Consider the following 16,506-nt stretch of genomic DNA (forward strand, 5'->3'; position numbering starts at 1 on the left):
AGCTGGAAACATTCTCTGCGGCCTGTAGGCTTTGGTCACGTGCTCCGTCCCTGGGTCTCAGGGTGAGCCGTTCCGTGGGCGCGGTCCGAAGGACTCGGCCCTGGCCCGCAGGCAGCGTGGTCTCTTCCCCCAGCATGAGCCACTCCACGGCTGCGGCTGCATCCTCCCCGTGCGGGAGGAAAGACAAAGACACCCTGGTGACCTACCAAGTGCTAGGGGACAATGGAGTCCAGGGATTATACATTTGCAGGGGCAGGTGGAGGAGGGTGAATACAGATTTGGGGATGATCTTTTTTCTGTTATCTGTGGAAAAGTCAGAGTTCTTGGAGTTGGGTCCTTATTTGAGTTTGTTCCTTGACCCACTATTTTTTTTTTTTTTTTTTTTTTTTTACAGAGAAGTCAATAGCTTTTTAATATATTATTAGTAAACAAAAACTGTAATGGAGCAAAAAGAGCCCACCCCAATAGTAACAAAAACTGTAGAACAACAGGATTTAACTTCCAAAAGAATACATAATACCTATCTTAAAATAAATTTACTTAGAAAATGTTAATACCTCAAAATAGCCTATTTTTTGAGTTTTTAAAAATTACATTTAAAAAACAATTACAAGATGAGAGTTGCCATAGGAAATATCAAGATGTATTGTATTAGGATAAAATGATGAAGAGAAGTAATAAGAGCAATAGGTCAATAGACCAAAAGCAGGTCTATATTTTTGGAGATTATATAAAATTGGCATCTCAAATAAAAAAGATTAATTAGTAGGAACCTGATCAATGGATGATCTGTGTGTGGGGAAAATGTTAGAGCTCTGTTTTATATCTTACACAAAAGCATTTCAGGTTAGTGGATTTAAGAAGTAAACATGAAAAAAAATGATATGATAAAAGTAAATATGTACAAGAGAATCTTTAAAAATATCCTCAGGGTAAAAGGAAGGCTTTCTAAGCTATAAAAGCTAGATTTGACTACATAGTAATTTAAGATTCTCTACAATGAAGGACAAAACTTAAAAGACAAATGATAAACTGGGAGAAAATATTTACTCTCTCTCTATCCCTGAAACGGATTAAGGGTCGTAAGATATAAAGCAATCCGTCCCATAAATGAAACAAAACACAACTAAATAAAAATAGGAAATTTACAGATAGACATACAAGAGGCCAAAAAATATTTTTCCTCTGTGATATTAGCAGAAATTTTAAAGTTTTCCAATATTTAGTGTTGGTGCAGGAGTAGAGAGATGGCTATGCCCCTCCGCCCTTCAGCCTCCACCCCCCTCCCATCCCGATTACGGCAGTAAGATAAATGCTTTTTGGAGCAATTTGATAATTTCCCTCACAGCTGAACATGCTCAGGATGGGGGGGAACATGTTAACCTTCTACCTCCTTGGGTGCCAAGGTCATGATATCCCCTTTGGGGCTGAAGACGGTGCAGCCAGGGCTGGTGTGTTCTCCCCTTTACTCTCCCAGGCCAGGGACTGTGGTCAGCACGAACAACAGGAAGCCCTTGAGGGTTCATTGCATGGTGAAGGCCTGCAGGAGGCAGCAGCTGTCAGCCTGACACTTGAGTGGATTCTCCTTCCCCCAAGTGTCCTGGGTAAAGCCAAACCTGCAGCCGGCGGAAGCCAATGTGCTGCTGAGACTCTTACCAGGCATTTCAAATATGGCTTCTGAAGAGGACTGTGTCTAATGCGGAGCTGATTGTCTATCACACTATAGAACGCTCCTCATTCCAGATTTCTGAGGCAGGCTGGGAGGAGGAAGGGGCCTTAGTCTTGGAGTCTTAAGAGCTACGCAACTGCAGAGAGGTTTAGAGAGGCTTGGAGAGGCCGTGCGATGTAGTGTGGGACCCCGGCGTCTCGCTGAGCTGGGTCTGAGCACTGATGTGCCTTAGACTAAGTCCCTGCTTTACCTGGGCCTCCCCTGTGCAGCGGGGACCACCAGCCTCTGCCGGGTTGGTAGGTGGATTAGATGCGCTGATGTATGGAGACGCTGGGGCATGGCATAGCTGTGGCTGGCCAAGTCGCCTAACTCTTCTGAGATGGTTTCCTTTTAAAGAGTGTGGATGGTGCCCTGTGCCCTTTAGGGCAACTGAGATGAGGAAGGGAGACAGTGTGTGTGGTCACGGTATGTAAATAGATTGAGGTTTAATTAGAGAAGACCTGCACAAGGATCCTGGTCTTCCGTTCGAGTTTCAGCTCTCATTCTGTACCCTTATGGAGAACTAGAATTGTCCTCCTTATTTTGTGCTTTTCATCTTACTTAGCCTCCTAGGAACACAGAGACGTTTTGATGTTCATTTTTTTCCTATAAAAATCTTCATGCACTGAAAGATATAATCCATTCACCCCTAGCCTTTAGGTTTAAAAAAAAAACAAACCTTGCTTATTACTGGCAATCACTTTCTTTTTTTAAGTAGTTTATTTTTTATTGTATTTTTTCCATTAAATCACTTTTTTATATGTAATTCTTTTTACTTTATTCTGAACCCTAACTTCTCCATTGCTTCTGGTGCCCAAAGTAGCAAATAATCTACCACAGTTTCTCAGGCTAGAGGTAAAAGATTACTTTCTGTTCGTCCTTCCCCATTAAAAAATACATTTCTTTATTGTAAAAGTAATGTCATCACTTTATATACATTTTGGAGAAGAGGGAAGAAAAATGGCCCACAATCCCATCAGGACAACTAATAGTTTATGACTGTGAATCTGTCACTTAATATCCATATTTTACGATCCTTATATACAGACCTTACATAACTGCAACCATATGCAAATATGAGTCTCACGTCCTTCCTCACCTCATGTTTTCTACACTGCTGCATGTCCTTAGCGCCCCTCTCACAGAATTATGAGGATTCTAAGCTTAAGGTGAGCAGCATGGTGTCTAACCTACAGTGAGTGTCAAGGAGTGGGAGTGAGCTGTTCTCCTACTACTTCCTCAGAGGCGGTGTCATCTCCTTAGGGACGCCCAGAAGGGCCTTTCCTGGGTTGAGTATACCTCAGGCTTTTGGTACATGGCACCTGCCACCTTGCCTCCTAAAGGGGCTGTTTCCGTTTGCAAAGGCCTTGGCACTACTCAGGAGTTCAGCCTGTCCTCAGTAGGGCTTGAGGTCCCCTCCCAGCCTTTATTTTCAGCTTTGGTGAGCTGATTCAGTAAGCAAAGAGTTGCCTCATTATTTTACGTTTCATTACTTAATGACTAGCAGTGTTGAACTTTTTTGTTGAATATTTGCTAGCAATGTTTTCTCTTTGCGGGATCTGTTTATGACCTATTTAATGGTTGGAATCACTTAACATTTTCTGACTGAATTACATGGGCTCTTTAGTAAAGATATTAATCCTTTGTCATATGAACTGCAAACATGTTTCCTGACTTATTTTGGCTATGAGTTTTTTAAAAAAGGTGCAACCTCTCTCTCTCTCTCTCTCTCTCTCTCTCTCTCTCTCTCTCTCTCTCTCACAGAGACACACACACACACACACTCACACAGACACACACACACACACACAGAGTGAGCCACCTCCCTTTTGTGGCCCTCGCAGTAAACTTTCTCCCCATCCACACCCAGTCTGATGATCGTACCTTGAGTCCAACAGGAGAGACCCCTATGGTCCCACGGTCCCCTAATGCAGTGGGTGCACATACCTGTTATGGCAAAATGCAATTTGTTTACCACCCTGAGTTAAGTCTAAAGGACACAGGCTCTTTATAGACCCAGAGAACATGTTTCACTTGATTTAGGGAAATAAAGTAGCCAAGGAAGGAGCTGACAAACCGTTACTTGGTGTTTATGACAGGTTATAATTTTGACACTTCACAGTTGGAATCTTCCAGGCATCCTCCATCCTTTCCTCGGGCACTGACATTTCTGAAGATCTCATCGCAGATATGCTTGTGGCAGCTGCGTGGCTCCCTCCTCACAAGGCCTCGGCCAAGTTCTCTGGACTCCCACTCCCACCTACCCCGGCCCATCCTCTTCAGGCTCTTCTTCTTGCCAAGAGGCACTAGGCTTTGGTGAGATTTGGGGACTGAGAAATGCAGGTAAATCTACACTTTCCTACTAATCTCAACTTGTTTCCCTGCAAGAGGGAGTGCAGTCCTATCTGGTGACTTCCATTTTCACCTTGGGAAGCCTTGCAGGGGCATCCTTAGCAAAGTCTGTCTATGTGACGTGTTAGAGAACGGCCTTGGGTGTGACTCAAGAAGGCAGGGGGCCACCTTGCCTGAATCTTAGGGTACAAGCCACACCTGTTGTTCTTCCTGGGGGAAGCGAGTTGTAATTCTCAGGCTGAGGAGTTGGACTGGCCATGCGGCTTTGGCACAGTCCCCACAAAAGATCCCAGACACAGGGATTAGATCAGCGGGAAGCTAACTTTGAAGCTTTGGTCACACACGTGTAATAAGAAGAGCACTTACAACGAAGGGGACACCCTTGGACCCTCGGAGTCAATTCCAGACTGTCTGCAAGTCCCTTTCAACTTTGACCTTGAATTTCCCTTTATCCTTGGCTTCTTTTCAGCTCTCTCCATCCACATCTGCCTGTGACAGGGCCCAGACTGCGGCGGTGACGAGGGCAGAGGCCCGCGAAGACATTACATGGACTTCCAAGTCTAGATCTATAAATATATTTATTATAATATACCAAGAACTTAACAATAAACATATACTATGTACAATACCATTACAGAGAACCCTGTTTATATCATTCACAGAAACAGCCAGTTTTGCTCCAGTGTGATAGATGAGGAGAGACGCGCGGTCTCAGCGTCATCTGTGTTGAGTCCTGCTGACCACTAACACCTCCTTTGGAGGCAGCCGCACCCCGACGCTAACGTAGCCCTGCCCCAGGCAGTTAGAAATTTGTGCTCCAGTCCTTGGGTTCACACTTGCACCCTGTTTGACATAAATACGTTAAATGACATACAATGTATGTAGTTTTGTGCTTATTACTTTTTAAAAGAATAAATAATATTAAAAACTGCATAACGAAGCTCGGTATCTCGTCCAAGTGGGAGCCGCACTTGTAAGTGCTAGAGCTGGAATTTTTGTGTCCTCAAATGCTGAGAGGTGGAAGGCGAGTCCTGTCCTTTTCTCCTTGTAAATGTTTCTGGTTTTTTTTTTTTTAAATCATGAAATGACAGCAGGTTGACTTCCTAGATATAAAAATGGTAGATGTGTATTTGGTACCAACTTCAACTAAACAGCGCAGTGGCGGCGGCGTTCTTCTTGCCCTGGAATGGAAACTGATCACCGCATGAGGTTGGAGGGTCTGAGGACTGGCGGGGAAGGCCTCTCACGTTCGAGCCCCGGGGTCACCTCTGTCCCCGCGTCCCCGTCTCAGGGTGACATGCTATAAGAAGAGCGATTCTGCTCATGCCCCTCGGGCCGTGGCTGTCATGGCTCATCTAAGAAGGCTGTCCCCATCCTGAGAGCTCTGGTGGCAGGTGCCTTAATATATAGCTATAAATATCAAAAATAGTCTCCTGTGCTTTGTAGACCTTGATCCGCCCGCCCTCCCTCCTTCCGTTCCCACTGGGCCTGGGTCCTCAGCTTTACCTCATGGAGGGAGCTGGACTGTGGTTGCCTTCTAGATCAGAACCCCCAGGAGGCACAGCTTTTATGGCGGCTGTCTGGGAGTTACTTTTTCTAAAAATAAAACGGGGGCGTTTACTCCCCCCAGGAGAGATCCTCTATTCTGCATGTAGAAAAATCAGAGCAAATGCCCCGCTCCGGCTCTGCCTACAAAGAGCTTGGGGAATTCCTGCGTTCTCCCTCTTGTGGCCTCCTCCTCTTGGTACTTAAAAATAGCTTTTTGTTTATCAAGAAAATGCCTTGGAAATCTAAATAATTCATATTGGATAAGAGAAAGCTAGCATGATCATCTTGTCCTTCTCCAGCAAAAACGTGGTAGAAAACCCTGTGAGGACAGGCAGCTCCCCCAGCTGTTCCCCGCTGACCGGCGGGGTGGCTCCAGCCACGCCTGGCTCTGCCCAGGCGGCGGGACCTCTTCAGCCCCAGTGGGGACCAGCAGCCTCCGCGACCTCGTGCCGTACAATATTGTCCCTTGTTTTCTCTTGGCCACTGGAAGTGTAGATTGGTTAAAAACAAAAGTAGGAATCAAAGTGATAAGGACACTTTGATCTTATTCCAAGAGAGCCTGACGCCTAATAGTGTCACAGGATAACTGATCTAGGGTGGTTTTGGGGTCAAGCTTGCTCTGCAGGAAGGAAAAAACAGCTTCTCTCTCCCAGTTGAAAAATATGTGAGACTCTATTGCACCGGGCAGAGTGAGCGCCTCCGTTCAGAGCAAGTTCTTCTGCTGGAGCCCCGGGGCCCCGCTCGCTGGACGCCCCGGGTCCTGCTGCTCAGAGCGCTAGGCCCCACTTTCCCCAAAGGCAAGGATGATTTTCTACATTCAATGTAGAGAGTATTCGAATGTTTAGCGCAGTGAGTTCCTTGATTGTGTTTGTCGGCCTCTTATCGGTGTTGCTGAAAATCGATCACTGTGAGAAGCATTTGCCTCACCGGACTCGTCCACAGTCTCGTGTGGGTGATCAGCTGATGTCAGCCGCTTTGAATGTATTTCTTTATCACGACGCAGCCGTGTCTGAACACAGGGCAGGGCATGTGGGGGAGGAGGGTCCATGTGTTGGTGGCGGGCTCGTAGGCCTCCATGTTGCCCAGCGCGGGCCCCTCACTGCTGACAATGCCCCCGGTCGCATAGATCTTGCCATCAAGCACCACGGCGCTGTCAGGGGAAGCGGGAAGAGCATTAGCCACTGAACTTCCAGTTTGGACCTGGAGGTAGATCCTCAGTACCCTGTTTCGCTGCAGGCTGCTTCTCCCCTTTTGCAAAAGTGATATGGGATCTCACTGCTCTCCTTTGCCCTCTGACCCAAGCTGGTATAAAAAAAGACACCTTTCCTCCAGAGCCGATCAGAATGCCACACTGCACTACCCTTGGAGCTGTGGGTAACACATTAATACTGGGTGTCCTGGGACCTGCCGCACTGAGGAAAGATGGCTGGGAGACGGACAGGCTCTTAGCTCCGTTCACTGAGTCTCATCTCTTCCTGTGTCCGCACAGGCCCTCCCTGCCGCTCAAATCATGCTGGGAACATGGCTCACAGAAGGCCAGCAGACAGGATAATAAGTCCTCACTGGGCATCGGCCACCAGGCCGCATTTTCCACCCTTTCCGGGGTGCTCAGGGTCAGAGCTTCTCGCTGTGGTTCCTGAACAGCGCGGCAAGTGCTGCTGCCCACCTGGGACAGCCAGGGCCCGGGGTGCCCTCGGCAGGGTTACCCTGCGGTCCCTGTGCCATGCTCACGGGCTCAGTCCTGTGTCTCGGTCAGTCCTGTGAGCTCCGCCTGCTGCCCCGTCTGCATTTCCTCCCTTCCTGCCTTCCAGCCACCCTGTCCCATGGATCCACGTGCCAAGCCCTGCTTGTTCGCTCATCTGAGCGAGGGGCAATTTCTTCTGGGCTAGCCCCTGAAACTGGACAGATACCCTTGGAAAATCCCCACCCATTTCTGCACTTCTGAGCCTTGAAGAGAACGCGCCGGTTTAGACTTCCTAGCAGACACCGGAGGTCCCAGCCTTCTCTCCTAGGCGCCCCATCCCACCCGGGCCCCTCACGTCCCCCTGTTGGGGCACACCTCTCCCCTGCTGCTCTTGCTAGACCCAGCTTCATCCTCCCCTCGGGCACCATGTCTTTCTGCTCCCACTTTGGGCCTCAGACGAGGCCTGGGAGCCCTCCCGACAAGCCCTGTTCCCGTGCCAGCTGTCTGTATCGGTGCAGAGTGTTGTCAGAGGGGCCACCAGGTAGTGTGTGCGACATGAAAGTAAGGCAGAGAACTGGAGAACCTTCGTGCTACTGGGCGCTTAGCAGTTGTCTTGTCCAACTGCCCTTTTCATTCACAGAACCTCCTCAGAGAGGGAAAGGACCTTGTCCGAGGTCACGTGACAGGTTAGTAGTAGTGCACTGCTTTTTAGCTATGCTGTACAAACAGTGGGTGCTCCCTAAGGTGCTTTATGCTGAAAAGCCTCTTGTCACATGTAGGGCATTGCAGGGCTCTGGGCTGGTGCTACTTCCCGTCTGTGATGGGGCAGGTGGTTGGGCGTGGTGAAAGGCGGGAAGAGCTGACCCCACAGCCGCACCCCCACCGCCTGCTAAGAAAAGTTGTGGCCTCCAAAGCTGTGGGGCTGGTCCCTGCGGGAAGAAGCCCTTCTTTTCTGGCTTTGCTGTGGGGTCCGTTGAAGCCACAGGGCTGGGCTTCCAGGCCGGGGGCTGGCCCCAGGCACTCCACAGTCTGCGCTGGTGCTCCTGCCCGCACCTGCAGAGGGCGGGGGTGGGGGCTGCTGCTGTGGGCCTGGGCCTTGCTTCGGTCCATGAACCGTGGTCACTCACTGTGCTCCAGCCTGTCCTGTTGTCCCTCCCTCCCTGCCTCCTTTCCAACCCCGGCTGAATTGCTGCGGCCCGCTCACCTGCAGAACTGGCGAGAGTGGTTCATGTTCGGGCCGGCCTTAATGTTGCCTTTCTCGGGGTCATAGATGGTGGTGGCTCTGGCATAGGCCCCGCCCAGGATGAACACGAAGCCATTGAGGGTGACGGCAGGGGCGTACTTGTTGTCTGCAGGGAGAGCAGGGCAGGCAGGTCAGCGCATCACTTCTTGGCCTTCTCCCCTTCTCTTTCCCAGCGGGCCCTTCAGGGGAAGGGAGCTGGAGAGACTTCCAGTGTCACTGACTGGCCTGAGGATGAGGCTCGGGGCCAGGAGACACTGGGCACATAGTATGGCTCACCCTCTGCTCAGCTGCCCCTGGGCTGGGGTTCGCCCCCTCCCACCCCTGGACTTGGGTTCACGGAAGCGTTGGGCTGAGCCCACCTCCTGGGCTGGGCATTGAGGTGGAATGAAACGAGGAGGTGGGGCGGCTGCACTGGGCCTGGGCGGGGGAGACAGCTGGTCCTCACCAATCATCGGGGACTCAATGAAGCTCCACGTGTTGGTCTGTGGCACGTAAGACTGGAGGACACCTGCGGCTCTGCCAGCCTCATTGACACCACCAAACACGTAGATCTTGCCGCCGCACACGGTGGCTGCCGCAGAGTGCACTGCCTTGGGCAGAGGGGCCACGGCCTCCCACTGGTTGGTGATGGTGTCATACCTGCCGCGAGAGGAGAAAAAGAGCCCAAGGTCAAAGTGGGCCACAGCCGAGGCGTGGACGTCGGGGAGCACCACCATCTGCTTCCTGCCCTGGGCACCGCTGGCACGCGATCACACAGCTGGGGGCCCTTGCATGAATCACTCAAGGCCACCTAGCGCCTGCCCTCCTGAGCCCTCTCAGCCTTCGTCCTGAACCTGGAAAAGTGATGGCATGTGAGTTCCAGACCAGACAGGGAAAAACGTGGGAACAGGAAGCAGCTCACAGGAAGAGTGGAGCTGGGAGTAAGCAGACGCGTCAAGGAACCGGGGTCTTTGAGCTCTTTCTTCCGGAGGCAGCTTGGGGCTCAGTTCTCAGCGTTTGTGCCAAGTGTCCCTTGTGCACTGACCTCACGAGCCCTCCCTCTGGGCCTCCCAGCTCCGGCCCACGCCCACCCTGCTGACAGCCTTCCCGAGAGCTCTGGGCCCGAGGCAGGACCTCGCTGTGGGCTGGCTGCACCCCCACACTCGGGCCCCCCCACCCCCATATCTTTCCTGGGAAGGACATTGGGCCCACTTGTTCCCGTGGACCTCCGTGGAACACGAGCCGCACCACGGTCACAGTCCTGTGACCCAGGATGACAGCCTTTCTTTGCTGGTGCCCCTGGCTCTGGAGGGGATGAGGGGACAGCTGTGACCCAATCCAGCTCTGAGCTCGTGAAGACGCCGTATTGGAGAAGAGGCTGAAGTGCCTGAAAGGGCAGCAGGGCTTGACCGAATCAAGCCCCACCTGAGTGACAAATGCTAATAAGCAAAGCAGTAAGTGTCTTTCTGAACAGTGTCAGAAGTTCAGGTATCTGTTTTCTTCAGCCAATAGGGCAGAGATCCAAAGAGCTCCTGTGGAAGGAGCTGGGAGACGGCAGGAGGTTGTGTGGCTGTTAGTCTTCGGGCTTTCGGTACAATGGCACGTTCCGCCAAACACAAATTTCCCGAGAGCTTGGTATTCCAGGTGGCTGATTGCCAAGCCACAGCCCTCCATCAGCTCAATCTGTCAGCTTCCGGCTTGGGAGGGATATGCTAATGACATGCAAATGACCCCACAGAGCGGGGCGCTCCACTACCATTTATCCAGTAACCACAGTGACTGCGATATATTGCTATAAAATATTAGGCCCAGTTATTCATATAATGATATGATACAGGTTTGTCTACTGCACTGTTGTTTTAATCTATAATTACATAATATTGCTCTATTCCCGTAATACAGTAATGTAATATAATTATAATGCACCATATATCTCATTCATTATCAAGATGAGAGCAATTTGTACCATTAGTGCTTCCTGGGGAATAAAGCACCCTGGTGTCGGTCCCCATTGCCCTACCCTTCCTGTCACCATGAAATCTCATCATCGCCACCATGTGGCACAGGACCTGTCTTGCCCAAAGGGCTCAGCTGTGCCCCTTGGGAGTCCCGCACCCTCCACCTCACTTGCACGTACACTCCCAGGGATCTGCGAGTCTGTGTCCGGTCCCTCCAAGGACAGCCGACACCCCAGAGGGCTGACGAGGGGCTCGGGGCCCCTCCCGGCACCCTGCCGTCCTGGGCTGCTCCTCCACCTGTGGGGTCCCAGGGTGGTCTTGTCACTCGGTGCCCAGCCCTGCACGGAAAGCTGGTACAGGCTGCTCTGGGGCCCAAGGGGAGTGGAACTTATCCCCCTCTTTGCGTATTTGATCCTCGAACAAATCCCTGTATTTATCAACAAGTGTAAGTTTGCAAAATGAGCAATCAACGTCTTAGGAGATTAAAAATAGCTGACAAAAGCAAGATGGGATGACAGATCCAGCTCTGTTTACTCCTACCTAGAAAATGTCTCTTGTTGCATGTGTTTGCTGTTGGCTGACAAACAAGTGGACGCGGGGGCTTCTGGGAGGCGAGGGGCCACTGACGGCTGTCAGCATCGGGGCTGACCCGGGTTCAACGGCACTATTAGCATCCTCGTAATCACACAGGGATTTCCCCATTATCTCCCAATCGATATGACAATTAAATGTAACTGAGCCATGTCTGGGCTCCACTTGGGGGAGTTAAAAGCCCATGGTGAACATGCCCAGCCTGCCTCGCTCTGAAACCGTCCTTGCTGTCACATTTGTCAACTGCCCAATTAGCCACTGAGGGGAAAGTACAAATTGAGGGGTATGTGTGGCTCTATAGGCAAAAAGCTGTCACATGGGGAGATATGCTTTCTGTGGCGGCTGCTGGTGTGAGCCAGGGAGGTGGGCCAGGGTGCGGGAAGGACATGGGAAGGGGCTCCGGCGATGTTGGCTGGGTCCTCCTGGTCTGGAACCGGGGGCCAACGTGTCACCCTCTGGGACACTGTTTTTCCAGAGGCAGGATGGCACCGAAGCCTCCGCCTGCTCTGCCGCTGCCTCCCTGCCTACACCTGCCCCCTCTGCGCGTCGCCCCTTTTAAATGGCCCGAGGAAGCCAGTGGGGACTTCCAGCAGAGGGCAGGCTGATACCCTGGGTTCTGGACCCCACCGGCTTTTATCCCCTTCTGGAGAATTCTAGATGGTTGGCCAGATCTGTGCACAGTGGTTCTTCCCTGTGTCACATGAAGATTTCCTGGTAAGTGCGGGATGAGGGAGAAAGGGAATTCCCTGGTGTGTTACTGCCCACCTGCAGGGACATGAAGCCTAGCCACCGGCATGTGCGCATCTGGGCCTTTGGTGCAGCTTCGTCCCGAATCCCAGAGGGCCTCTGGGCTGGTGCTTGCAGCCCCCGTGCGTCCGACTGCCAGGTCAGGCCAGCGAACCCATCCGGGCCTTCCCACCCCCAGGTCTCATGCTTCCGGCTTGTCTGATGCCTGAATGGGCTGTGGGGACAAGAGTGTCCCACGGCAGTGACTGGGCAGCTGTCGCCATCCTACCCCACAATCCCCAGTCCTCTCACTCCGTTGTGTTTGAAGAGCCTGGGACTATCACCTTACAAATGTCCAACCTCTAGTTGTCTCAGTGGGTGGGTGTTGGGAAGGAGGAGCAGTGGGACACTAGCTCTCGGTGACTGTCAGAGGACGTCCCGGGTGTGCCTGTGGCCTGTTACCTTTCCACGTGGTCTACGTTGCCTGCTACCCCAAGGCCCCCGAGCGTGTAAATCTTCCCATCGTAGACGAGGCTGTTGTGCCGACAGCGGGGGACCGTCATTCTGGAGACGAGGTTCCAGTTGTCAAGCAGGGACATGTAGCACCAGACGTCGGCCAGCGTCACCCCTGATTCCATCCCACCTGCAGCAGGGGTGGGGGGCAGAGGGCAGGCAGGTGAAGAGGAGCCTGTGGCCAGGCGGCCCAGCCCCGGGGCAGAGGGAGAAGCCTTCCCCTTTGTTGCAGACACCCCTTCCTGTGCCTCGGCCTCCCTCAGCCCAGACATGCGCAGACCAGTCCACTCGGAAAGCCCGTGCCCAGTCTCCAACCCGGCCCTGAGGGGCCTCACCTGAGAGGTAGATGTTGTCCCCGGCACTCACTACACTGAAGAACTCGCGGTCGTAGAAAGGCAGCGAGGCCAAGGGGTACCACTTGTTGTTCTGTGGGTTCCAGCAGGTGACGGCCACCAGCGAGCGCTGGGTCATCCCCACCATCTGACGGCCCCCGACCAAAACGATGACTTCCGCCACACCTGCAGGGACACAGATGGGCACCCTTGGCACAGCCCCCGACACTTCAGCATCTGTACCTAGTGTTTCTCTGGAGGACCACCCAGAGCCAGGCTGACCGTCTGCATTTGGGGGGCTCGGACCATGTCCCTCAATACCTGCTGAGAGGCGTGGCCTGGTTCGGGGCGTCTGCATCTCCTGGCGGGCGTGGGGCAGCATGTGGTAGCGTTTGGCCTCATTGACCAGGTCCCGACATGCTTCTGATGACTTGATCAGCTCCTCGTTGTCAACCACGTTGAGCAGGTAGCTGGGGTGGATGAAGGGGAGACGGACCACGGCCAGGAGCTCTGCGGCATACTGTAGGGTCAAGGAGACAGGGGGTGTCCTGAGGGATGCAGATGGAGCTCCCTCTTGTGGTGTGTTTTGGGACTGCGTGACACGGATAATTCAGCCTGTCTTTGGCTTGGTATAGCCGCTTGGCTCCCAGCAGCTACAGGGGAGGGGAGGAAGGAACAGGGAGGCCTGGCCTGCTGCAGCCGGCCTTGGGAGGGACAATCCATCTGTGGGGCTCCTCCTGCTGTGCCTGAGCTCCCGGGAGCTCCGGGCACCCTCCTCCCTGAAGGACCCTGATGCTGTCCATGGGCCCTGTGGCCTCTTGGGCAGTGCGGGTCTCCTTCAAGTGGAATGCCAGCCCTGGGGAACCTGTGCTGACTGACGTCTCATCTCTCATCCCTCCCTTTGCCTGTCTGCTGCCCATGGGGATAGTTCCCCCCTCCCTCTACCCAGGCCTATGGTCACCGGAGAAGGGGTGGCCTGGAAGAGAGGGGGCGGGCCTCACCTGAGCACGGGAGGCAGGGTCTTTCTTGATCCACTTGATGACGGTCTCGTACACCAGCTCCTCGGCCTTGGTGTTGAGGCTGTCGTTGGAGATGTAGGCGATGAAGTCGTCCTTGGAGATGCCGAGGATCTCCTCCTGGGCCGCCACTTCAGGGAAGATCTGCAGCGCGAAGGCCTTGGCCATGTGGTAGAGCTCGCCGCACTGCATGGCCTCGGCCATGGCCAGCACCCCCAGGCAGTTGCTGGCCGTCAGCTGCTTCTCTGGGGGCGAGAGCACATGACCACTGACCAGAGGGACCTGGGTGGGGCACCGCCTATTCTTGTTGCCTGTCACTCTGGATCCCTCCCTGAGCCTGTCCTTGTGACCTGCTTGCAGTGCCCAGAGCCCCCAGGACTCCCTGTCCTGAGTTTTTTCCTGCCCCTTCTCATGCTGACTATCCCAGGGCCTCTCTCTGCTGCTGCAGGTCGCAGCAGGAGACTGCGAGGTACGGAGCGTCGGCACCAGCCTGAGAGCATCCTCACTGCCTGTGGGCCTTGGGGTAGAAGGAAGGGGTTGCACGATAGAAGCTTATGTCATCTTTCATAAGTGTGACAGGTATGTGTGGGGTCACAGACTCCTACTCTAGAGTCTTGAGAGCAGTAACGCCCCACACGTGCCACCCACCATCTCCCGTGGGCCTCTCAGGCTCACCCCCTTGACCTCCGGACCTGGGGTCCATCTGGTCAGCTCTCCCAAGATCCCGCTAATGGTTATTCTAGCCTGGAAGTGCCCGGATCCCAGGACATTTCGGGAGTCTGACTCTGAAGCTGTGGTTCCTGACCCTCTGGATTGCCCTGTCCCCCAGGGCCGCGTCTCAGGCCCTGGCTGCCCCCGCCTGACTGCTCCTGGCCTAGGCCCAGCCCTAGTCCCCTCTCTGCACTCCACGCCCGGGCCAAGGACTGTCGTGGCGCATCCTAACCCCACCCTCGCCCCACTCTGCCCCGCACAGAGCAGCTCCAAACTGTAAACTAAGTGTGTGCTCTGCTGAGGGCTGGCCAGAAGCTTGTGACACTCAAATCCCCATCCTGGGCCGCAGGTCTCGGTGTCCAAGGGACCGTCCCCAGTCCGCATGTCCAGACCTGTGTGAACATCTGGTGTGGTACAGCTGTGATGTATGTTCAAGGGATAAAAATTATTTGGCTGCTTAGTTCAGTGTTTGGAGAACAGGGCTGGCCAGGGGTCAGCTCCCCGCCAGCAGGCCCTTCCTACAACCCTTGTGGCTCCATTTGCCCCCACAAGGCTGCCTGGTCCTAGGGAAGTGATGCAGAGGAGCCCTCTGTCCATGCTGGTGAGCAAGGCCTTTGCGTACGTCTTTCTGAATGATCACTTTCACACTGCTTTGGAACTCCAGCGTCATCTGGAGCAGGGGTGTACACGCAGCCCTCCCCTCTAAATCCTTGCTGTTTTTGGATTCTCCCTACACTTGTGCTACGTCCCCCCAGAGGACAGACGTGCTCCCTGGGCTCACCCAGAAAGGACACACAGACTTTGCAGAAGGTGTGGAACTGGAACTTGCTGGCCGCCTCCAGCAGGGTCTTGGCATTGGCCGAGTCGATGACCAGGGAGCCCGTGTACACGAACTCCAGCAGCAGCTCCAGGACGTCTGCCTGCAGGTTGGACAGGACGAGCTCCAGCTTCTCCCGGCCGCTCTGGCTGCCATCTTGCACCGACCTGGGCAGAGAGACCAGGGTGTCCTTATCTGCCACCCCGCGGCCATGGCGCCGCCTCCTCACAGGGCTACATCTCCCTGCACGCCTTGGCCACGCCCTTCTGTTTAGGACTCAAGGGACATGGCAATGACACACCTGAACCTAATCAACCTTACACGGGATCTGAAAGAGAAGAGTCTGACCAGAGACGCCCATAAAGAACAGAAAACCCTGCTTATCACTACTTGGCATGTCCATGCAAAAAAAGGTGCAAATCAAAAAGCATGAGCCGTGGATGGGGACGAGGACCAGGACTGGCCTCAAAGGGAAACAATACGGTTCAGCCCCACTGCTGGCCCTGGCGTCTCCGCCAAACAAGGCCAGCAGGTTCCGGGCCTGGGAGATTCTCCTGGGAGATTCTCCAGCGAGACTGAGGCTCCCAACCGGCTGTGCTCACAGCCAGTCCGGAGACTTCCTTGAACACCCCAAAGACTGAGGGTCCCAAGCTGTCCCGGAACGCTGACTCCAACCCCACCTCTTTCCAAAAACATATTGTTTCCTTTTAGGCATGGGAAGGAAGCCCTTCATGACATTGCTTTGAAACTGAGGACGAGACGAGACAGACGGACAGAATGGTTAGAGCTGGGAGGAGGGGAAGGGGGAACAACCAAGGACTTCCGCCACAGACAGCCAGCAGCCATGACCTGGGACCTGGCCCGGGGCGGGACCCTCCTGCCACATGGAACACGGGGTCAGAGGTCAGAGTGGCCTGCGTGTAGAGTGTGCATCGGGCTTGTGAATTGGGGGGAGCGGGGGAGGGACACAAATATATAAGTATGTTCATATCTGGTGTCTACAGAAATACAAAACCATTGCAAAGGCTCCTAAGGCCTGGCAGCCGCACCCTAAAGCTGGACCTGGAAGGAAACAGATAAGATGAAGCAAAAACCACACCGATACAGAAGTGACCAGGAGGAAAAACACCCGGAGCGTGAAGAGTCGGGAGGCAGGCGTCTTGGGGTGATCGATCAGCTTGGCACCAGCCTCGGCCGCTCTGACCAGACCTGTCTCCTCACCGAGCCGGGCTCTGCCCAGGGCTAGGTCCAGTCACAGTCCTGGGAAATGACCTCTGCGCTCCCCCCCTCCTGAGCGGGCCAGGGCCAAGGCCCCTGTGCCTGGTCCC

General features: G+C 53.6%; 1 protein-coding gene across 1 annotated transcript in view; it reads right to left on the bottom strand.

Moving 5' to 3' along the window:
- Positions 1-4,707: 4,707 nt before the first annotated feature.
- KLHL29 (kelch like family member 29) overlaps positions 4,708-16,506 on the bottom strand; it is a 126,257-nt gene continuing 114,458 nt past the window's right edge. The window contains exons 5-12 of the mRNA XM_054569182.1: positions 15,143-15,345; positions 13,636-13,895; positions 12,956-13,154; positions 12,638-12,820; positions 12,252-12,432; positions 8,981-9,174; positions 8,497-8,641; positions 4,708-6,758 (exon numbers count right to left, since the gene is read on the bottom strand). Coding sequence (XP_054425157.1) covers positions 6,575-6,758; positions 8,497-8,641; positions 8,981-9,174; positions 12,252-12,432; positions 12,638-12,820; positions 12,956-13,154; positions 13,636-13,895; positions 15,143-15,345 — 1,549 coding nt within the window. The 3' untranslated portion in view covers positions 4,708-6,574. The remainder of the gene's footprint in view (positions 6,759-8,496; positions 8,642-8,980; positions 9,175-12,251; positions 12,433-12,637; positions 12,821-12,955; positions 13,155-13,635; positions 13,896-15,142; positions 15,346-16,506) is intronic.

This window comes from Pteronotus mesoamericanus, unplaced genomic scaffold (genome assembly GCF_021234165.1).
Source record: "Pteronotus mesoamericanus isolate MK-2021 breed Mesoamerican mustached bat unplaced genomic scaffold, CSHL_Meso_final contig_101, whole genome shotgun sequence".
Classification (NCBI taxonomy): Eukaryota; Metazoa; Chordata; class Mammalia; order Chiroptera; family Mormoopidae; genus Pteronotus; species Pteronotus mesoamericanus.